At 42.3% G+C, this 24,134-nt stretch overlaps 3 protein-coding genes across 3 annotated transcripts; 2 read left to right on the top strand and 1 right to left on the bottom strand.

The window, feature by feature from the left end:
• Positions 1–582: 582 nt before the first annotated feature.
• Positions 583–2,198, bottom strand: LOC137721671 (O-fucosyltransferase 23-like). The gene has a single exon (XM_068460697.1). It carries the CDS (start codon positions 1,989–1,991, stop codon positions 639–641), a length of 1,353 nt encoding a protein of 450 aa, XP_068316798.1. The 5' UTR covers positions 1,992–2,198; the 3' UTR covers positions 583–638.
• Positions 2,199–3,841: 1,643 nt separating this feature from the next.
• Positions 3,842–6,220, top strand: LOC137724652 (uncharacterized). Its single transcript, XM_068463396.1, has 3 exons — positions 3,842–4,459; positions 4,610–5,037; positions 5,563–6,220. The coding sequence occupies exons 1-3, from the start codon at positions 3,842–3,844 to the stop codon at positions 6,218–6,220; spliced, it is 1,704 nt and encodes a 567-aa protein (XP_068319497.1).
• A 14,384-nt stretch (positions 6,221–20,604) lies between these two features.
• Positions 20,605–21,410, top strand: LOC137724651 (uncharacterized). The gene has a single exon (XM_068463395.1). The coding sequence runs from the start codon at positions 20,688–20,690 to the stop codon at positions 21,408–21,410; it is 723 nt and encodes a 240-aa protein (XP_068319496.1). The 5' UTR covers positions 20,605–20,687.
• The last annotated feature ends 2,724 nt before the right edge of the window (positions 21,411–24,134 follow it).

The raw sequence follows: 24,134 nt of genomic DNA, 5'->3' as shown, positions 1-24,134 counted from the left end.
ATATTCCGCTGTATTCAATACACCAAAGTTTTTCACTGTTAAATTCTCAGTTAAGGATGCATAATATATTCCCGAGCATAATAAAATATTCGGCTCTTCTTAAATAATTATCCCAAAAAAAAAGTTTATTAGTGTTTGTATATTGTACAAGAATTCATGAAAGAGAAGAAATTCACTAACATTGGTAAAAACAATAAATATTTTTGTTCACCACCCTTAAGTGATGATGATACTCACCATCCTATTTGTCACCGTTAAGATATGTGTAATGAACAGATACAAATCTCAAAATTTAAACTCATCCAACGTTAATAAACAGGACGTTGAATAAAAATGCACTGTGAAAACATCTAATAAGAAGGACATCAAGGGTTCACAAACTATTTCATTAAGATTCAGGATGAAGAAAATCAATAGAATGAAAACTACATTTATGACATAAATTTGAAGTTTACATCAGTTCAAACTGTACATAATTTAGTGCTACTTCAACATTCTAAGCTATTAATTTTCTCTACAGAAAGGGGAAAAAAAATCTGTAAAACCATACCAACAAATTTGCGCTGGAGGGACGTAATGATTTAGATTACGAAAAGTGGTGGAGCCTTGAAGTATGTCCGTTGATGATAAAATGATCATCACACTTGACACGAGATGTCGTTGGAGCCATAGCTAATTGGTTGAAGACTTGAGCTAGACATGTTTGTCATCCATCTTTGAGGTCCGTTTGATTCCCCTAATATGTTGTATGCATAACAAGGCCACCTTACATCCACACCACAAGAGCTTGTGACGCCCGTTCTAATGAGCTTCTGCGTTCGATCGAGAACTATGAGACTCGAAAATGTGGAGAAACTGTTTCCCACAAAGACATCAGCCCTTAAGCATACTTCGTAGTCGATTGCAGACTGAATGAGATAAGGGAACTTCTTGTAATTCCCTTCAACTCCCAATTTCTTCTTCTCGAAAGGAATCAAGCCTGACTTCCAGCCGTTCAGAATAGACGGATCATGAAGAAGACTATCAGCTATAGCTAAATAAACAACGACGGGCGTTTTGAGGCCTACAATGTTGCCCACTCCTTCCATGATCTCCTCCTTGCTACTACAAATTTGGGTTATGTTTGATCTTTGCTCCAGCTTCTTACAATGAATCATCCAATCTATCTCTATCCGCATATGTACAGCCACATAAGGCACCGGCTGCACGAGAGAAATCTCTGCCGGGCTAATGCCATTTTGTGCAGACTCACTCTGGCTTTTTACTTGTGCTGCTCCCATCTCTCTAATCCTTGATAAAACTTTATCCGCTTCGTTCATTATTTCATCAACCAAAACCAAACACTCAAAGATTTTCGCATAGTCCTTCACAGGCCAATGATCGTGCCACAGAAACGGATTCCTTCCAACAATTCGAATCACCTCGTGCTCACTGTATGGACCCTCATTATGTTGTTTCAACTGATCCATGTCCCTGTCGGGAGTCCACCTCCTTCCACTTCCTTTCTGAAGCTCAAACGCTGCTGTTCGGTTTCTAACATCCGTAAATTCACCCAATTGAACGAATCCATTACAGAGCGAATTAAACTTCTTGAACTGGAAGACCTTATCAAAGGGAATCGGTTCCAGTAGCTCAACTTCCTTGTAAAACAGGGAAGCACTCAAGCTAGGCATCAAAAGCGTCCGGTTCAAAAACCTCGCGGTCAGACAAGCTCTTGCGAAGGCTATTTTCTGATTGTTTAATCCCCACACGATTTGAGGAACCTCCAAAAATTTATCTTTTCGGATTCCAGATTTCTGACCGAATGACAACGAGAGATTACTGATGAATACCAAGTTGTCCTGTTCAGTTCCATCAAAGATAGAGAATGTAGGAAGCAGAACAGCTCTAATAATCAGAGCAGTCACAGCTAAAACAACACATTTGCATGCGAACGAATTCAAATGGCAACCGAGAACTTTGAAATTCTTACGGTAAGGAGGCACATCCATGTAAGATTAAATCGAGAAAATCCCAGAGTTTCAAATCATCCCAAGAACATAAAAATTCATCTGACACAAAAAATTCAGCATGAACCCTTTTCAATTCAGAGGCAATTTGCACAAAACCACAAGGACAATCATTCCAGCATATGAAATTCGAAGGCTTTTTATGCAGATTTGTTGCACCAGTTGAATTCAAAGATGTCCAGCACACATGAAAATCTACATAACCCAAAAAATATATACACAAATTATGAAATGAAAAAAGTGACCAGAATCAAATTCTGTAAGTATTGCATGCGAAGTGTGAGAAAAAAAAACTTACCCAACTTTCACAAAATTAATCCGGAATTTGTTGAAAGAAGCAATCATCCACGAACCCAAATTCCAAATTCAGAAAGTAGAAGACTCCGAGAAGGCAAGCATGTGATATAGTTGTCCCACTGCAAATAAAATTCAATCAGAAAACTAATAAAGGTGTCTCTTTTTGCCCATAATTCACAGAATAAAACAACGTATAATCCAAAATTCCAAAGCCTGCAGATGATGATATAAAAAAAAATAAAAAAAACAGAGACAGAGACAGAGACAGAGAGAGACTGCATAAAACTCACATATTTGGAGTTTGAATCCAGAAACTCAGAACCCATCAACAAAGAATTCCACAAGCACAATTGGATTATGACTTCTTGAATCTAGTCTGAATTTTCTGATGACAACCCAGAAAGCAGAAGACACCACATAAGAAGATGAACATGTGCCAAGGAAATCCAGAAAAAAAAAAAAAAGAAAAAAAAAACCTGAGTTCCTGAAATCCAAAAAACCCATGCCAAGCCATCACCATCACGACACCAAGGGATATCATATTTTTAATTAAATAAAACAATCAGTTTGTAAAGGTGGAAAAAATAACAACAACAAAAAAACAGAAATAAAATTGAAAGAGGAAAGATTCTTCAAGAGGGGAAATAAAATAATGGAGATAAATAAAGGGCAAGAATCTTGTGCGTGACTGCATGATGTTGTTGGCAATTGGCAAGAAAAAGACCAAAAGGGAAGTGAAAAGGACCTCAGAGATGAGTAATGTGGAGATCCATAAATGTCTAATCAGGCAAGGCAAAAACGGACGAACATATGAAAATCTTATTCCTCTGCCACATATATTGCACAATAGGTAAAAAAGCATCACTTTCTCTCATACGTCATTTTGTTTTGTAGCATACATTGCAAATTAAGCGGCGGTGGCTTTATATGGCCTAGCAGTTGTGCGGTGATTTATGTAATTATCGGTGTAGACATGTGTTTATTGTTTTTGTTACAAATTTGTACTAGTAATGTGTTGTATGATAGGATAGGACAGTGTTTGTGGTAGCCATATAGAAGTTTACTGTAGTTTGTTTTATTGTGCAAATTTACTTCAGATCAATTTTTTGATTACTGGAGCTTATGTACCGAATTGGCAATCTCTATAATTGTTTGTAAAATTCAATGAAATTGTTAAAGTTATTAGGGTTTTTCTGTTATTGCTAGGGTTCCTAGTTTTTAGGGTTGTTATTCAATAATCCATATTCTTAAGGGACAAGTATGCATTTTCTGTTTTGACGTAGTCTTTACCACGATTCTAGGAGCTGTAAAATCGTGGGTAGTTGTTATCCTTTTTCAGTTTCATTGTAAGGCTATTTAATAGCCACAAATGTTATTCAATCTAATAAGAATTCTCCCTGCATTGTGAAAGCTCTCTAGTGTTGCATTGCAGAAACTCTTGTGTTTGTTCTTTGGTTCTAACATCTGGTATCAGAGCCCCGATACGGGGCCTGATCAACAGCTTGCAACCTATGTGCTAGATTGAAGAAACAAACATGACGTCCGAGAACAGTTTCGTGCAACCAGCTATTCCAAGGTTCGATGGTCATTACGACCATTGGAGTATGCTGATGGAAAACTTTCTTCGTTCCAAAGAGTATTGGAACCTGGTGGAAAATGGAATTACTGCTGCAGCAGAAGGGTCAGAATCTAGTGAAGTACAAAAGAAGACTATGGATGAACTAAAGCTGAAGGACTTGAAGACGAAGAACTATTTGTTTCAAGCCATAGATCAATCAATATTGGAGACTATCCTGAAGAAGGATACTGCGAAAGATATATGGGACTCCTTGAAGCAAAAGTATCAAGGAACTGCACGTGTAAAACGTGCTCAGTTGCAGGCTCTGCGCAAGGAGTTCGAGGTACTCCATATGAAGAATGGAGAAATAGTCAATGATTATTTTGGGAGAACACTTGCCATAGCAAACAAGATGAGGACTCATGGGGAGAAGATGGATGATGTGGTAATCATAGAGAAAATTTTGAGATCCATGATTTCAAAATTTGATTATGTGGTTTGTTCCATCGAGGAATCTAATGATCTGGACACCTTATCCATTGATGAGCTTCAAAGCAGTCTACTGGTCCACGAGCAAAGGATCAACCGACATATGGTAGATGAACAGGCTCTCCAAGTCACTCATGGAGTCTAGCAAGGAGGGCGAGGACGAGGAACCTTTCGAGGAAGAGGAAGAGGACGGGGTAGAGGGTTTGACAAGTCAACCCTAGAATGCTATAATTGCCATGAACTAGGGCATTTTCAGTGGGAGTGCCCTAAGAAATCCAAGGAAGAGAAAACAAACTTTGTGGAGACAGAGGAAGAGATGCTGCTGATGGCACTTGTGGATATCAAGGAGACAACAATGGAGCACATATGGTTTCTGGATTCCAGGTGCAACAACCATATGTGTGGCAAGAAGGACCTGTTTTGTGACAGTTTCAGAGAATCAGTTAAGTTGGGAAATGATTCAAGTTTGATTGTGCAAGGCAAGGGAAGTGTGCGAATGGAGGTGAACGACATCATACATGTGATCACAAGTGTTTTCTATGTGCCTGATTTGAGAAACAACTTGTTAAGCATTGGTCAGTTGCAAAAGAAAGGGCTTACAGTGCTCATTCAACATGGAAAATGCAAGATCTTTCACGCTGAGAGAGGATTAATTATAGAAACCACGATGAGTCACAATCGAATGTTTGCAGTGTTGACTCGCTGTTCTCCAAATGAACAAAAATGTTTTTCCTCTCTCACCATAGATCCAGCAAACCTATGGCACCGTTGCTTTGGGCATCTCAGTTGGAACGGGCTGAAAGTACTACAATAGAAGAACATGGTGAGAGGATTGCCTCAGTTCATAGCCTCTCAAAGGGTGTGTGAAGATTGCTTGGTAGGAAGGCAACATCGAGATCCATTTCCCAAAGAAAGCCTATGGAGAGCCTCCGAGATCCTCCAACTGATTCATGCAGACATATGTGAGCCAATAAACCCTACTTCAAACAGCAATAAGAGGTATCTTATTACGTTTATTGATGATTTCAGCAGAAAAACATGGGTTTATTTTTTGGTAGAAAAGTCAGAAGCTTTTGGCGTATTCAAATCCTACAAGGCATAGGTTGAAAAAGAGACCGGAGTATTTATAAGAAGTCTGAGGACAGATCGAGGAGGAGAATTCATCTCGTATGAGTTTGCAAACTTCTGTCTTGAGAATGGAATTCACAGGCAACTAACTACAGCCTATACTCCCCAACAGAACGCGGTTGCAGAAAGGAAGAATCGCACCATCATGAACATGGTGCGAAGCATGCTGTCAGCAAAACAAATCCCTAAAACTTTCTGGCCTGAAGCAGTGAATTGGACGGTGCATGTGTTGAATCGATGCCCTACCCTTGCTGTAAAGAACAAAACACCGAAGAAGGCTTGGAATGGACACAAACCATCTGTGGATCATTTCAGGATTTTTGGTTGCATTGCACATGCTCATGTCCTTGACAATAGAAGGGTAAAGCTCGATGCCAAAAGCTGTAAGTGTATCTTGCTTGGGGTGAGTGAAGAATCTAAAGCATATCGACTGTATGAACCTGTTTCGCAGAAAATAATTATTAGTCGAGACGTTGTGTTTGAAGATGATCAACAGTGGAAATGGGGAGACAGTCATAAAGAAGCCATAGTGACAGAACTTGAGTGGGACACTGATGAAGAGAATAACTCATCAAGGGAGGAAAATGACCCCGAGTCTGATGAAGATGAAGCTGTGGGAGAAACTGAACCTGATTCGGATTCAAGTGACTTATTGGTTGAACGGGACATACAAAGTGATGAGAGTTCACCCTCACGAGGGACGAACTCGAAGACCACCAGTGTGGATGAGAGATTATGAGACGGGTCAAGGCTTATCTGATGAGGAGGGTGCTAGCATGGCTCACTTGGCGTTGTGTATTACACAAGATCCCACTACCTTTGAAGATGCAGTGAAGTCTGAGAAGTGGAGACATGCTATGGATCAAGAAATACAGGCCATAGAGAAAAACAATACATGGGAATTAATAGAGCTACCACCAGGAGGGAAAACTATTGGAGTGAAGTGGGTGTTTAAGACAAAGCTGAATGAGAATGGCAAAGTGGACAAGTACAAAGCTCGTTTGGTTGCCAAGGGCTACTGTCAACAGTATGGAATTGACTATGCAGAGGTGTTTGCACCAGTAGCTCACCTAGATACCATTCAAATCGTCATCTCTCTCGCTGCACAAAGGAATTGGGTGATATACCAGCTTGATGTTAAATCTGCGTTTCTGCATTGGGAGATTGATGAAGAGGTGTTTGTTGATCAGCCACCGGGATATGAACAGAAGGGCCAAGAGTCAAAGGTGTATCGACTAAAGAAGGCTTTATATGGACTGAAACAGGCCCCCCGAGCCTGGTACAGTCGTATAGAGTCATATTTCATAAAGGAAGGATTCAACAAGTGTCCTTATGAGCATACTTTGTTCATAAAATCAGCAGAAGGAGGTAAGATCTTAATAGTATGTCTATATGTTGATGATCTCATCTTTACTAGCAATGATTATGCAATGTTTGAACAATTTAAAAAATTGATGATGGAGGAATTCGACATGACTGATCTTGGAAAAATGAGATACTTTCTTGGTATTGAAGTAAATCAAAGTTCTGGAGGGATCTTCATCAGTCAACGGAAATATGCTCAGGAAGTCTTAGAAAGATTCAACATGGATCAATGTAACCCAGTACTAAATCCTGTGGTTCCTGGCTTTAAACTCACGAAGGATGAGGGAGGTATTGAGGTGGACAACACTATTTATAAGCAAATGGTGGGGAGTCTCATGTACCTAACAGCTACACGACCTGATCTGATGTTTATTGTAAGTTTGATAAGTCGATACATGGAACGTCCAACTGAGTCTCATATGCAGGCAGTAAAAAGAGCTCTGAGGTATGTAAAAGGGATTGTTGATTTAGGGATATTCTACAAAAAGGGAGGAACTGAGGGGCTTACTGGATATACTGATAGCGATTATGCAGGTGATCAAGACGATAGAAAGAGCACCTCAGGTTATGTGTTTATAATAAGTTCAGGGGCTGTTTCTTGGTCCTCAAAGAAACAGCCAGTTGTAACCTTATCCATGACAGAAGCGGAGTTCATAGTTGCAGCATCGAGTGCTTGTCAAGTCGTATGGTTAAGAAGAATTCTGAACAGTCTTGATCAGGAACAAAATGGTCCCAGCCTAGTGTATTGTGATAATGTCTCAACAATCAAACTTTCAAGGAATCCTGTGATGCACGGTCGTAGTAAGCATATTGATGTAAGGTTTCATTTTCTTCGAGACTTAGTTAAAAGTGGAGTTCTGGAGCTGATGCAGTGTTTAACTCTAGAACAAATTGCAGATATTTTCACAAAACCTTTGAAGGGTGATGTTTTCTTGAAGTTGCGAGGATTACTGGGTGTCTGCAAGTTTTCAGAAGTAAATTGAATGTTTGAGGTATTCAGTTTAAGGGAGGATGTTAAAGTTATTAGGTTTTTCTGTTATTGCTAGGGTTCCTAGTTTTTAGGGTTGTTATTCAATAATCCCTATTCTTAAGGGACAAGTATGCATTTTCTGTTTTGACGTAGTCTTTACCACGATTCTAGGAGCTGTAAAATCATGGCCAGTTGTTATCCTTTTTCAGTTTCATTGTAAGGCTATTTAATAGCCACAAATGTTATTCAATCTAATAAGAATTCTCCCTGAATTGTGAAAGCTCTCTAGTGTTGCATTGCAGAAACTCTTGTGTTTGTTCTTTGGTTCTAACAGAAATACCACCCCATCACTTCTGGTAAAAAAAAGCGGTTTTCCATATATCAAGGAAAACAGTTCAAATTCAACAACTCTGAGTAAGTGCACGAGGAAAAAGTCCAAATTCAACAATTAAGAGTAATTGCATGTCATACATATAATCAATTTTTTAAGATAAGTTATCAGTTCAAATATTTCGGTTTGAATTTTCTAACAACCAAGTATTGAGTTTATTTGATGTCCATGTGATTCGTATGTGACCACAACTTTTGAAAACTTATTTTGTATTACATTATGAATGGTGAGAATATTTTCCTACTACCATAAAAAATAAAAAAAACAAAAAAAAACTTTAGGGCGTGTAAAACAAATTATCAACTATACCATCTTATAAATGTACTTTTTGTTCACTAAGGTAAGAACCCAAGAAAAAAGCATGGGGAGGGAGACCATTTGTGAGTCGGGACCTGGAGAAGGACCGAATGTTATGGGGTTTGTTTGAAAGTGTTTTTAAAATTACTCAAAGTGTTTTTGATGAAAATATTTTTTGTACCAACCTTAGTAAAAATGAAATCAAATCTTGAAAAAAGCATTTTTAAGTGTTTTTGGAATCCATTAACATTTTATTTAAAATCATTTTCAGTCATTTTAAAATCACTTCCAAACGAGTTCATAATATTTTAGGATGGGACTTGTGAGTTATAACGTGTGGGTGCATTTTTCTTCCAACGCCTTCATGTTGTTGAATATGATGACCCACACAATTAAACAAATTTCAAAGAAATCGGTTGGGGGTTTTCCAAATATCTAGCAAAGTCGTTGGTGATCGTATATGTATATTAAATCTTTTGTTTTTGTGGGGCAATTTGCTCTTGTTTATTTTGTTTCCGTATGGATGAGATACTAGTTAGCCGTTGTCTAAATTTTTAGTGGGGCTCTAGAGTAACATGGATGAAGATCATGATTAGATACAATAAAAAACAACCAATTGGCATAGGTTAATCACGATAAGACTGAATAAAGCCTAACTGGGCGGGACAAGAATTTAAAAAAAAGAAGATGTTCACTCCCAAAAGCTAGTTGAGCGGATTAAGAGAATTCTCTTTTACACCAGATGTTCAAAAGTTTGAGTTTTTTTTTTACAAATATTGCTCATATTAAGAAAATAAAACTTTGATCTTTAAGTATGCTCCAAGTATTTTTATTAATATATTCATTTTAATAAATAATTTTAACAAAGGCATAGCAGAAAATAATAAAAATAAAAATATTCTAGCAAGGCACATGGGATATAAAAATAATATCATTAACAAGAAACATATTCCCATAGCTACCGTTTCTTTATCACAACAATTCCTCATCCGGAGGCTACCCCATAGAAGGGTCAGGACAAACCACAAGTCTAAATAGGGTTTTAGCTTTTTTTGTTTTTTTTTGTTTTTGGTTTTTCTAGATCATCTATCAAGCGAGATTGCAGATAGCAGAACTCAAACCTACGTCTTTGTCTAGCAAAAAGAATGGTATTTGTCAACTCAACTAACTCTCGATGGCAATATACTTGTTCTTCTGTCTCTTCTAGTTTCTCGTAATTTGTTTGCTTTTCCCTTCATCGGTTGTAAAAACTTGGATTGAATGTAAAGCAGGATGCTTCAGTCATGCAGTAAAAAACAAGTACGTACGAGTCAGTGAGAGGTAATCATACTTCATTTCTATCCCGTGAAACCCACCGTTGGCCATGAACGTGGGGTTTGATCCTAAATTTTCTTGCTAGCTAAGCTAGATCATTTGAAATAGCCATATAAAATAACTGCACTTGCACTCCCCGTTTCATGCAAATAAAACGAAAACTACGTGTAAACGGCTTCATCCCCATTTAAACGTAAAAGATTTGTAGCTGAAGAGGTTAAATGCAATTAATCATGCACAATATCCTAGTTCGATTCTCCTTGCTCTTATTATTCTCGTTATTACAAAAATGTCATAATACAAAAATATCACATGATCTTATTGTTAGACGAAGTCAAAAGGCAATTTCACTCACCGTGCTTTGAGAAGTTTAGTTCTGTTTGGCGTTCTATCTGTTTGGAGATCTATCTGATTAGGCTTCCTTGTTTATAGGATGTAAGTTTCAAATATGTGTAAACTGTTGCTTTTCTGATTTGTATTATTTGAATTTCGAATCTCCTTGTAAATAGGGCTTTCAAACCCTCTGATGTAATCATGAAGCAAGTATAAATACAAGCATCCCATAGTTAAATGGGTATGCAATCATCTTGAAAAAACCTGAGTTCTTAAGTTTTACATGGTTTCTAGAGCTTTTTTTGTCTAACGACAAGGGCCTGTCATCTTGTCATATTTTCCATCAACGCTTCCATGGCTGAAAATAATGTCCCCTCAATTAACCCCAACCCCCAAAACTACACCTTCCAGCCCTTCTCCACTGTCGTGAACATCAAACTCGATAGAAACAACTACCCACTGTGGTTGGCTCAAATGCTTCCTATTCTGAAAAGTAGGGATCTGATGGGTTATGTCGATGGCACACTGCTGTGTCCCCCAAAGCATGTTGCTGGCTCCACCAATGTGAATCCTGCGTACTCAACCTGGGTTCAACAGGATCAAATTTATATTAGTACTTTGAGGAAATTTATGACTGTGATTTTACAGTTAGTTTTAGTCCCACAGAATAATATACTACTCTAATTTCTCATTTTTCTTGTTGAAGGGAAAATTAACATGAACAACTTTGATTAAGTTAAGAAGATGTGGTACCTTGGAGAAATCGAACGAAAGAATGAAAAGAACGAAAAGCACAGATGATGTCTGAGTCTGGTGCGGTCCGATGGTCCCCCAACATACACATCTTGCCTTCTCAATCATTCTCGACCTGGGTCCATTCACAAAAGAGAGTTCGAAGGTGATCTGGGTCATCAATCCCACACCGCCCAAAATATCGATGTTTGCAAAGTGCCATGGAAGACATGACGACATGCAGCTCTTGAAATTTAGAGGGTACAGGACGGGGGAGGGAAACGGGAGAGGATGATTATAGGAAAGGTAATACATAACTACAAAGTTTAAATCTTGACTGAAAATTGTAGACATCGAAATTTCGGTGAAATGAATGTTAACCAATAATTAAAATTTCAACGCTCACGTGTCACATAAATTTTACATGTAGCGTATGACTCAACGAAAAATCGAAATAAATTGGAAAGGTCATCAAATAGGACACGTGTCAATATCTGGCAGAAATGATTTATTTCATCTGATTATTTAAATCCAAAAAATCAAGTTTTGGAATTCTATAAATAGGAGGCCAAGGCATTCATTTCAGGGGAGGAAGGAAAAGAAAAGAAGGAAGAAGAAGAGAAAGAAAGAAGGGAATTTACATCACACCAAAACCTTGAAGCCTTGAAACTCTAAAGCTCTCAAGCAAAATCCCGAAGGATCAAGAAAACACTCTTCGTTCTTCGTCAAACCCTCCTTCAAGGTCAAGCCCCAACGGCCCTTGAAGAACTTCCGCCGACTCAAGATCAAGCCCCGACGGCCCCTTGAAGAAAGTGTTCATCATCCGTTCGTCCTAAGATCAAGCCCCAACGGCCCTTTGGATCAACAACCTCAACAAATCCACACATCCAATCAGTCTTCAAGATTAGGCCCAAAAGCCCTTGAAGATCCGCTCATCCATCAACCCTCAAGATCAAGCCCCGACGGCCCCTTGAAGAAATCCATACACCCAGTCTTCAAGATTAGGCCCAAAAGCCCTTGAAGATCCGCTCATCCATCAACCTTCAAGATCAAGCCCAAAAGCCCTCGAAGATCCGTTCATCAACTGTTCATCCCTAGATCAAGCCCCGACGGCCCTTTGGATCAACAGCTCATTCACAAACCTACACCCTACGAAGATAGAATCAGAGGATCAAATTACAAAGAGATTGTAACCCCAAAATCATTAAACATAAAATATATTTTGTACACGGTATTCTTGTTTCTTGTTTCAGGAACTTTTCGTGTTTACAAATTTGGCACGCTCGGTGGGACATCTCTACCTCTCATCTCTATCCTCAAATCATCGAAAAACGCAAATGGCATCAAGAAAGGATCAAGCTGTTCCTGCAATCAAAGCAAAGAACAAGAACATCATCGCCGCAAGTGGTGATATTTCGGGCATCATAACCCGAAGTAAGGCAAGAGCTCTTTTTGCTGCAGCTTCCGCCCCTGCATTAACTTTGTCAAAGGAACAAGAGCACTTGAGGTACGAGCCTGTGATCACCCTAGCCTCGCTAAGGGCATCAAAGGGGGAAAGCCCGAGGAAATACTCAGAGTCCCTACTCTCCGACGCTGATTCGAGCGGTAGTACAACCATGCAAGTCATGACCACTGGAGCAACTTCAATCGAGGAGCAGCTAGCTCAGATGAATGAAGCAATCGCAAAGCTCACACGGACTGTGGAAGAGAAAGACTTGCAGATTGCCGCACTTGTCAACCAACTAGATGCGCTGCCCGACGTGAAAGTCGACCCAAATATTGGCCTATTAAAGAAAGAAGACGACGAAGAAGAGGAGCCACCAGTGGAGAAAGTTGAAGAGAAGCTGAAGCTAGACCAATCAACGGCATTCATGGGATCTCTCTCTATCCAGCAGCTACAGGAGATGATCGCAAGCACTGTCAAGACACAGTACGAAGGAAGCTCGCATGACTCCGTACTGTACTCAAAGCCTTACTCCAAGAAGATTGATGCTTTAAAGATGCCAAGGGGTTATCAGCCCCCAAAATTCATGCAGTTCGATGGAAAAGGCAACCCGAAGCAACATGTCGCCCATTTCATTGAAACTTGCAACAATGCTGGGACAGAGGGAGACTACCTCGTCAAACAGTTCGTGCGTTCGCTGAAAAGTAACGCTTTTGACTGGTACACTGACCTCGAACCTGAGTCTATCAACAGTTGGGACCAGCTAGAAAGGGAATTCCTCAACCGTTTCTACAGCACTCGTCGTACTGTAAGCATGCTAGAGCTGACCAGTACGAAACAGTGGAGAGATGAACCTGTCGTCAACTACATAAATAGATGGCGCTCCTTAAGTCTGGATTGCAAAGATCGGCTTTCTGAAACCTCTGCCATTGAGATGTGCGTTCAAGGCATGCACTGGGGGTTACATTACATCCTCCAAGGTATAAAACCAAGAACATTCGAAGAGCTAGCAACTCGTTCCCACGACATGGAGTTGAGTATCGCTAATCATGGGAAAAAGGAGCCAATTACTAACTTCAATAAGGAGAAAGTATTCGCCCCAAATGTAGACAAGACCGGGAAGAAGCCCGCTAAGGAAGCTTTCACCGTCAACACTACCCCCATCAAGACCTCTTCAGCGCCCATCAAGACCTCCTCAGCGCCCATCAAGACCTCCTCAGCGCCAATCAAGATCTCCTCCAAGAAGAAAGCGAAGGAGATAAAGACAAGTGAGCCTTCTCGCATCCAAGACAGATACAAGAGCACCTTGAGAGAGTTGGAACAGAAAACGTACCCTTTTCCTGACTCTGACATGGCGGCCATGTTAGATGACTTGCTGGAAAAAAAGGTGATTGAGCTACCCGAATGCAAGCGTCCTGAAGAAATGAATCGCACAAACGATCCTAGGTACTGCAAGTACCATCGTATTGTGAGCCATCCTGTTGACAAGTGCTTCGTTCTCAAAGAACTCATCATGAAGCTAGCACAACAAGGGCAAATTGAGCTCGACCTTGAGGACACGGCCGCAACGCATACCACTACAATTGCGTTTGGATCGTTTAATCCTGTGCCTCTCCAAATGACACCTGACCGTTCCCGTGAATGCTTAAGTTGCACGGCACCTCCTACACAACCATCACTGGAGAGAAGCGACCAAGATACACATGCTGATGATGAAGAAGGATGGATATTGGTAACCTACAAAAAGACAAGGAAACCAAGACCACAAGTCATACAGCCAAAGGTGGAACAAAGAAGAAATCACCACGGCCGCAACAATGCGAAGCCTAAAAGAAACATAAAGCATAATAAAACAACATATGCTAGGGAACCTATGGAGCAGGAGCCACGCATTCCCGTTTCCTTGCGTGAGTACTTCCCGAATGACTTTTTCCAACAGTGCACTACCGTGGCCTGTCACATGGTTGAAGTAGAAATAGAAGAGCCCTCAAAAGGCAAAGCTATCGCCACTGAGGTAGAAAAGACCTTTACACCTGGAGAAGGTCTGCCAACACACTTTAGCATCGAGGAAGCGCTACCATTGCCAAAAAAGATGCGAAGAGCACTAGCAGCAGTCTTGGCAGGTCCCGACGACCACGAAGTGCAAGAAAGTAACGACGAAGGCTCGAAGCTTCAGCCACATGAATGTGCCACATGTTGTGCCACCCATGACGTAATTAACTTCACTGACGAAGACCTACTGTTGGGATCAAAGCCTCACAACCGTCCTCTCTTCGTCTCCGGGTACATAAAGGAATACAAAGTCAACCGCATGCTTGTGGATGGTGGGTCGGCCATAAACATCATGCCAAAATCAACAATGACCATAATCGGCATCAAGGTGAATGAACTATCCCTGAGCCGTCTGCTGATCCAGGGTTTTAACCAAGGAGGACAAAGGGCGATAGGCATGATCCGAGTAGAGATGACCATGGGTGAGCTCAAATCAAGCACGATATTCCACGTGATTGATGCAAGAACTTCCTATAGCTTGCTCTTAGGAAGACCTTGGATCCACGCAAATGGGGTAGTGCCATCCACCCTTCACCAATGCCTAAAATTTTACCGAGAAGGAGTGAAGGTGATCCAAGGTGATACCAAGCCATTCACCGAAGCTGAATCACACTTTGCAGATGCCAAGTTCTACATGGATGAAGAGACGGTACCCGAAGCCCTCCTGGAAGAGATCAAATCCACGGGCAGAGCAGCACCTAAAAAGCAGGAGTGGCAAGCCATGCCTAAAAAGCAAAAAGAGCAGGCCGTGCCATCTTCAAGCAAAGACGATGACAAGCTTGCTAAACCTGCAACAACCAAAGGGAGTAGGATGCCGTCAGAAGGACCAAACGCACCCATATTCCGGTATATCCCAATGTCAAGAAGAAAGAATGGTCAATCTCCATTCGAAACTAGAAAAGCTGATACACAGTGGCACACGGATAATGTGAACTTGCTCAAGACAAATGCAGTTTTGCCTTTGACACAGCTCGGAGGTGCTAAGGTCGCAAGACTACCACAAGGCTTCATAAAAGCTCTACCAAAGAAGGTGGAATCAAGCTTTCTTCCAACCAAGAGGACCGAGGAAGGTTTCGACCCTAACGCCTACAAACTCATGTCAAAGGCCGGGTACGACTTCGCTTCTTCTGCGGTGGCTGGAAAGAAGGTTTCAAACACTGTCAATGACGAAGAACGTAACCTCACCAAAACTCAAAAGAAGTTGAAGGAGCATGGTTATGGAGTTGACAACAACAAAGCCGGACTTGGTTTCACACCAAATGCACCTGTGATGATTTCAAGCCAAGCGAAAAACACTAGCACTCAATATGTCAGCATGAGCATTGAACAAGACCAAGAAGAGCCTAAACCCTTCCATCGGATGTCGGTCTTCGATAGGATGAGCCAGTCAAGCTCCAGAACTTCAGTGCTTAATCGCATTGGTGGTCAAGACCGAACCTCTGTCTTCAAGAGGCTTAACGCGCCGACATCCCAAAGCTCTGTTTTTGAAAGGTTGTTAAAGCTTAAGAAACAAAGCAACACAGTTATCTCTCCTCTGCGACGATCAGCTTCAGAAAGATTTGAAGATAATGAGAAGCCTTTTGGAAAGAGGAAGACAACACCAAAGGGAGAAAAGCTCGATGGGTTAGGAGAAAAAGACGACGTTCGAAGCTTGATTCCTTCAAGGATGAAGCGCCAAGCAATCCTAGAGGTTGACACAAAAGGACCACTGAAGGTAAGGAGGCGCATCATCGTCCACACTGGCAAATCTTCATGCCAACAAACCCAAGAGAACGGCACTGAAGATGAAATCCCTAAGAAAGATGTCACTTCTGGCTCTTTCGACTCAAAGTCTTCACCTCAACCGCTGGGGGCATGCTCCAAAACCATGTCAGTCAAGTCAAGTGAAGATGAAGGATGGATTCATGTCACTCCGAAGAAGCTGCACGAGAAACATATGTCTTGTCCACAAGTTCACCAATCGGAAAGGGGGCAAAGCAGCTACCGTCAACCTTCAAAGCTACATGAAAATGTTGAGGATGATGAAATTACAACACAAAGATCGTTCATGCGGGATCTTTTCTTCCTCGAAGACGTCTTCAATTCCTCGATCAAGGCTCCTTATTATGAAGATTGTGAGGAATGCATTTCGAAGATCGCTTCGAAGAAATTGGACAAGCAGCAACCATCTTGTCCACAAGTTTATCAGTCGAAAAGGGGGCAAAACAACTCCTGTCAACCTCCAGAACAATGTGAAAGTGTTGGAGATAATGAAATTTCGACACAAAGATCGTCCATCCCCATCACAATGTGCGACCTCTTCCCAGAAGACTTCTTCAATTACCCGGTCAAGGCTCCTTCCTATGAAGATTGCGAGGAACGCCTCTCCCAGAACACCAGACAATCCTTATGCCGACAAGCTCGAGAAGACAGCACCGAAGAGGAGATCCAAGATGTTTTCCACGTCACGGTTCAAGAAGGTAAAGAAGACGAAATCCCCGAGGAAGATGTCACTGCTGCACCACCACAACTCGAAGATGGGGGGCAAGCCACAATCGATGATCTCAAGGAACTCAACTTAGGTACAAGCAAGGAACCAAAGCCTATCTTCGTAAGTGCATTATTAAGTACAGACGAGATAGAGGAGTATTATCAGCTGTTGTTAGAGTACAAAGACGTCTTTGCCTGGACCTACAAAGAAATGCCCGGCCTGGACCCTATCATCGCTGTTCATCATCTTGCGGTCAGGCCTGGAACACGGCCGATAAAGCAAACTCAAAGACGCTATCGATCTGAGCTTATCCCACAAATCGAGGTCGAGATCGACAAGCTAATCGAAGCAGGCTTTATTCGAGAAGTGCAATACCCCAAGTGGATCTCCAACATCGTCATTGTCCTTAAAAAATCAGGACAAATACGTGTTTGCGTAGACTTCCGGGACCTCAACGATGCTTGCCCAAAGGATGACTTCCCCTTGCCAATCATTGAAATCATGGTGGATGCAACCACTGGCCATGAGGCATTATCATTCATGGATGGCTCTTCTGGGTACAATCAAATTCGCATGGCCCTCGAAGACGAGGAACTAACAGCCTTTCGTACTCCAAAAGGTATCTACTGCTACAAGGTAATGCCCTTTGGTCTAAAGAGCGCTGGAGCTACGTATCAACGCGCAATGCAGAAAATCTTCAATGACATGCTACACAAAAACGTAGAATGTTATGTAGATGATGTGGTGGTTAAGACGAAGAAAAGATCAGAACACTTGAAGGATCTGCGAATAGTGTTCGAAAGGCTGCGAAAATACAACCTCAAGATGAACCCGTTAAAGTGTGCGTTTGGCGTCACCTCTGGAAAATTCCTCGGCTTCATCGTCAAGCACCGTGGTATTGAAGTAGACCAATCAAAGATCAAGGCCATTCAAAGCATGCCCGAGCCAAGAAACCTGCACGAGCTGAAAAGTCTACAAGGACGGCTAGCCTTCATCAGACGCTTCATCTCCAACCTCGCAGGGCGTTGTCAACCGTTTAGTCGCCTTATGAAGAAAGATGTTCCATTCGTATGGGACAAAGCATGCCATAATGCTTTTGAAAGCATAAAGAAATATTTGTCAAGTCCACCTGTCCTGAGGGCACCTGTGCCCGGGAAACCACTCATATTGTATATTGCTGCTCAGGAAAGTTCAATCGGAGCACTCTTGGCGCAAGAGAATGAATCCCAAAGAGAAGGAGCACTTTACTACCTCAGTCGAACTCTCACCGGCGCTGAGTTGAACTATTCCCCAATAGAAAAGATGTGCCTCGCTTTGGTGTTTGCCATTCAGAAACTCAGACATTACATGCATGCTTACACCATCCACTTGGTTGCTAAAGCCGACCCTGTCAAATACGTTATGACTAAGCCAGTCTTGACAGGGCGACTCGCTAAATGGGCTTTGCTTCTTAATCAATATGAGATCATCTACGTCCCAGCTAAAGCCGTCAAGGGACAAGCGCTAGCAGACTTCCTTGTCGATCATCCAATCCCGGCTGATTGGAAAATCTCAGATGACTTGCCTGACGAGGAGGTGTTCTACATCGACATCTTCCCGACATGGACGATGTTCTTCAACGGATCCGCACGAGCAGACGGAGCAGGGGCAGGAGTAGTATTCATGTCACCACAAAGGCACATACTACCTTACTCCTTCCAATTGAATGAGCTATGCTCCAACAATGTTGCTGAGTACCAAGCATTGATCATCGGGCTCCAAATGGCGATCAACATGGAAATCACAGCTCTTGAGGTATATGGCGATTCCAAGCTCATAATCAATCAACTCTTAACTGAATATGAGGTGATGAAAGATGATCTCGTCCCATACTTCCGGCTAGCGACCCAACTGCTACAAAGGTTCGAAGCTGTGACACTAGAACATGTGCCAAGAAAGGAAAATCAAATGGCAGACGCTCTCGCCAATCTAGCCTCAAGTATGACACTAGGAAAAGATGAAGTTGCAGACGTGCCAGTTTGCCAAAGATGGGTGATTCCTCTCGTTAATGAAATGTCACTAGATGATACAAATGTCATCTCAGTACTTCCAGTCGATGCTGAAGAGTGGAGACAGCCGCTGATCGACTACTTAGAGCACGGAAAGCTTCCAGATGATCTTAGACACCGTTCCGAAATACGTCGACGAGCACCTCGCTTCCTTTACTACAAAGGAACACTCTACCGACGCTCTTTTGAAGGACTGCTTCTGAGATGCCTAGGTGAGGAAGAAGTTAATCAAGCCATGGAAGAAGCACATTCAGGTATGTGTGGGGCACATCAATCTGGACCAAAGCTACATTTCCAGCTTAAAAGAATGGGTTACTACTGGCCGAGCATGGTGAAGGACTGCCTGGAACACGCCAAAAGGTGCCAAGCCTGCCAATTCCACGCCAACTTCATACATCAACCGCCTGAACCATTACACCCTACAGTTGCTTCATGGCCGTTCGACGCATAGGGATTGGACGTTGTAGGACCAATTACGCCAAAGTCATCTGCAGGGGAAGCTTACATCCTAGCTGCAACAAATTACTTCTCCAAGTGGGCTGAAGCCATACCTTTAAGGGAAGTAAAAAAGGAAACTGTTGTTCGTTTCATCAAGGAGCATATCATCCACCGATATGGGGTGCCTCGCTACATTATCACTGACAACGGAAAGCAGTTTTCCAACCGACTCGTGGACGAGCTTTACGACAAATACAAGTTCAAGCAGCACAAGTCTTCCATGTATCATGCTCCGGCCAACGGCCTCGCAGAAGCATTCAACAAGACGCTGTGCAACCTCCTGAAAAAGGTAATCGGCCGAACAAAGAGAGACTGGCATGAAAGAATAAGTGAAGCACTTTGGGCATATAGGACTACACATAGGACTCCTACCCAAGCTACACCTTATTCTCTCGTATATGGCGTAGAAGCTGTTCTACCGCTTGAAAGTCAAATCCCCTCACTAAGGATGGCTATACAAGAAGGCTTGACTGATGAAGAAAATGCAAAGTTGCGCCTTCAGGAGTTGGAAGCGCTGGATGAGAGAAGGCTCGAAGCTCAACAACACTTGGAATGCTACCAAGCACGGTTAGCCAAGGCATTCAACAAGAAAGTCCGCCCAAGGTCTTTCCAAGCCGGAGATCTCGTGCTGGCATTGCGTAGGCCTATCATTACAACTCATAAGACAAAAAGCAAGTTCACATCAAAGTGGGATGGACCCTACGTAATACAAGAGATCTACACCAATGGCGCCTACTTAATCATGGCAGAAGACGGGTTGAAGATCGGCCCCATCAACGGCAGATTTTTGAAGCGCTACTACCCCTAAAGCAAATGCACCACGCTCCTGGCCCGCAAGAGCATAAACTGTGTACGGCAAAATCATCATAAAAACCATCACTCATTTGAACTACGTTATGACTTGATCTCTTCTTTGGAAGAGTACGTAGGCAACTTGAAACTTCAAAACTTCAAGTACAGTCACATCAAAATAAATAAATAAATATTTCATTAAAGAAAGTCAATTTTATTACAAAAGAAAAGAAAAAAAAATACATATGTTACTATGTATTAGAAAAATATATATATATTCTCTACAAAAAAAAAAAAAAAAAAAAAAAAAAACAAAACAAAAAAAAAAAGAAAAAAAAAAGAAAAAAAAATATACATATGTTACTATGTATTAGAAAAGATCTATATCTTCTCCCAAACACATACGGCAACGAAATTGATTGCGAGTGTGGGAGTTCGAAATTTTATCATTTCAAAGAAATTGAATCAGCCGCCGCCTCCTCCTCCTCTGCAGAAGAAGAATGGCGTTGAAATTCTTGAACAAGAAGGGATGGCACACAGGCAGCCTTCGGAACATCGAGAACGTCTGGAAGGCGGAGCAGAAGCGCGACGCCGAAGACAAGAAGTTGGACGAGCTCCGCAAACAGATCGTCGAGGAGCGCGAGCGTTCCGAGTTCCGCCTTCTCCAGGTGCAAGCCGGCCTCGTCCCAAAGCAAGAGCGATTAGAGTTCTTGTACGATTCCGGATTGTCCGTTGGGCGCCCTGACGGCTCCGATGCTTTTAACTTACCCAAGCCCGAAGACCCGCCTTCCTCCTCTACGGCCGCCCCCACCAAGGAGCAGCAGCCAACCGCGCCGGGAGCTCTCTTCGAAGAAAAGCCCCAATCTGCCAACGATGCTTGGAGGAAGCTCCACTCGGATCCTTTGCTTATGATCCGGCAGAGCGAGCAGGAAGCCCTTTCGCGTATTAAAAACGATCCTGTCCAGATGGCCATGATTCGCAAATCTGTAGATGCAAAGAAGCCCTCGGAGCAAGAAGATGACAAGAAGGAATCTCGGAAGAAGCGCCATCACCGCCCGCCAACGGAGGTCCGATTCGCGCGATGGAACAACGCCAACGCCGAGAAATTCAACCAGCACCGGAGGGCCCAGCAAGAAAACGAGGACAATTTTGGAGTCGCAAATTATGCCGGGGACGGCGCTCTCTCTCTTTGTCGATCTTCCTCTCTCTCTCGCTGCTGTTAATTTATACCAGCTCAATTAGCATCTAATCACCAAAAGATACAGCAATCAAGAAGAAGAAGAAAACGATGGAGGGACAGCAATCATGGCGGCCCAGGCTCTCGTTCAGGAGCGCCACCATAATGATGTGCTTGTTCAACCTGATCACGACGCTTCTACTGCTTCAGGGCTTTCTCTCCTTCGCTACTTCTCGCTTCAAACTCTCCGACTCTCCCTCCTTCACTAGCTCCGAGTCCAGCTTCAAAGTCAACTCATCCAACGGCAGCCACAGGGACACCAGCACCACCAAGCTACTGCTCCGATCGCACGGTCTAAATGAGATTGGATCTTCCAACTCTTCTTCTTGTTCTTCGACAACAATGGCGACGGAACTGGAAGAGCTAGTGGGATTTCTATCCTCTCCATCTCCAGCAGTGACAAAGGAAGCTGTTGATATCGTTCGGGGGCTAACCGGCTCCGACGACGGCCTGCAGTCTTTGGGCAATTATTTGAAGATTCTGCTTCCTTCGTTATCTCGTCTCGTAGCCGGAAACAAGGAGGTCGCGGAACCTGCAGCGGAAGCTCTTGTTAATCTTTCACAAAATTCAGGTCTAGCAGCTAAGATGGTTGACATAGAATGATTAACGTTGCTATGGACGTTTTGTATAAGCCAGGATCTAGCATTAGCCCGTTGCTGGTTATGCTTTTAGTTAATCTCACGCAGTTGGATGTCGGTGTTACTTGTTTACTGCAGACTGGAGACGAGATTCTAAAAGGGCATTGCGGATGAGCAATCAAGATGTATCTAGTGCTGTTGATTTTCTTGTTGAGCAGAAGATAAAGAGAGCCCAAAAACGGGAAGAAGATATTCAGCAACAAAATGAAATTATGGAGCAAACGAAGTGGGAACTCACTGCTGTGGATGTGCTTGGTGGTTGTGCTCGGTACTCGTGCTCAGTGGCTGTACTCCTTGCTTGTGCTCAATGGTGATGGTGGAGCTTTTCCCTTTGTCTCCTCACGCTGCCAACAAACCTCAAGCTCGTCACCCTGGCCACCATGATCAAAATCAACGAAGAGCTTCATTGACCGCTGTCAAACGACTAGCCGGTCTTCAAACTCGACGCCTTACACTCTGCTTCAAGCTCTGGCTGCTTCTGCACTTCCGCCATGGCTGCTGCCTGTGAATGTGATTAACAAAAACAAAGTTTGTCAACTCACATCTGCTTGCCTCTGCTGCTGCCTGTGAATGTGATTAACAAAAACAAAGTTTGTCAACTCACATCTGCTTGCCTCTGCTGCTGCCTTTGAATGTGATTGACAAAATCAAAGTTTGGCAACTCACACCCAAAGACTTTCTCCATCTCTTACCTCCTACTACTCCAAGCTCCTCTGCATTTCCTCCCTGCACCATGTGGGGAATATATATATAAAAAAAATATTATTAAAAAAAAAAAAAAAAAAAAAAAGAGGATCTATCTTGGTGGATCAGCACCACCGAAAGCAAAGAAAAAAAATATATAATAAAAACAATGATGGTGCTTCTGGAACCATGTGCAAAAAGAAAAAAAATATATATATATAATAAAGAAAAAAACAATGGTGGTGCTTCTGGCACCATCTGAAATATATATATATATATATATATATATATATATATATATATATATATATATATATATATATAAATGAATGGTGGATCAGCACCACCGAAAGCAAAGAAAAGAATAAAAAAATAAAAAAATAATAAATTAAAATAAAAAGGAATGATGATGGACGGTGGTGTATATGTTTTATCTGTATTTAGCACAATACACTAAATAAAATAAAGCATGTCCATTAATCTCCAAGAAATTACAAGCGTGTACAAAAAAAAAAAAAAAAAAAAAAAAAAAAAAAAAATGGAGCTTTCACAAAGGATGTTCACGTGAAGCCCCATTACTTGGCAAAACTCTCAGAGCGGGGGGCATTGGAGCAGGAGGCATCGGAGCAGAAGACATCGGAGCTAGAGCATTCCAGGCCTCAATACTGGGTGGAACGCTGGATGACCCAGGAAAAAGGTGCCTCTGGAGATAAGCCGCAAACCTTTGACGGTCACTTTGAATCCGACCTTCAGATTCTTGCAGCTCATCAAGCTTCCTCTTCATGCCCGACGAATAGTTATTTGCAAGCACGTGCAAACTTCTATTCTCGTTCTTAAGCTGTTTGATCTCCTGCTTAAGATTTTCCATCTCTGCCATCAATGATTCCACCTGACGGGACCGAGCAAGCAGGCGTTGGCCCATGTTGGACACAGAGCTCGCACACTGAACACTAAGAGCGAGGGACTCTTGAACGGCCAACTCATCGGACCGTCCTGACAGCAGCCTACTATCTTTCGGAGTGAGGAGGTTCCTAGCTACTATTGTAGCTGTTGTGGCATCCTGCATCACAGAGTCTTCACCTGTAAGAGGACCCTTAGAAGATAAGAAAGAAGGGCGCCATACGTTACCTTGACGCGGCACGCCCGTATCACTGCTGAGACTCAATTCTAAGCTAAGGTTCGATGGGTTTTCCATTTTGCAAAAGTGTTCAGAGAGAAGGGGTGAATGGAGATAATTCTCAAAAGGCCGGAGACGATTTTCAAGAATGGGCAACTTTCAGAGTATGTATGTTGGAGTGATCGATACCTCTGTAAAAAGCCAAGCGACACGACCACCGATTCAAAAATCCGGATTTTCCTGCGTGAAGTTTGGCGACGCGTTCGCGGCT

This window comes from Pyrus communis, chromosome 2 (genome assembly GCF_963583255.1).
Source record: "Pyrus communis chromosome 2, drPyrComm1.1, whole genome shotgun sequence".
NCBI classification, from domain to species: domain Eukaryota; kingdom Viridiplantae; phylum Streptophyta; class Magnoliopsida; order Rosales; family Rosaceae; genus Pyrus; species Pyrus communis.
This window is presented reverse-complemented; position numbering and strand designations above follow the sequence as displayed.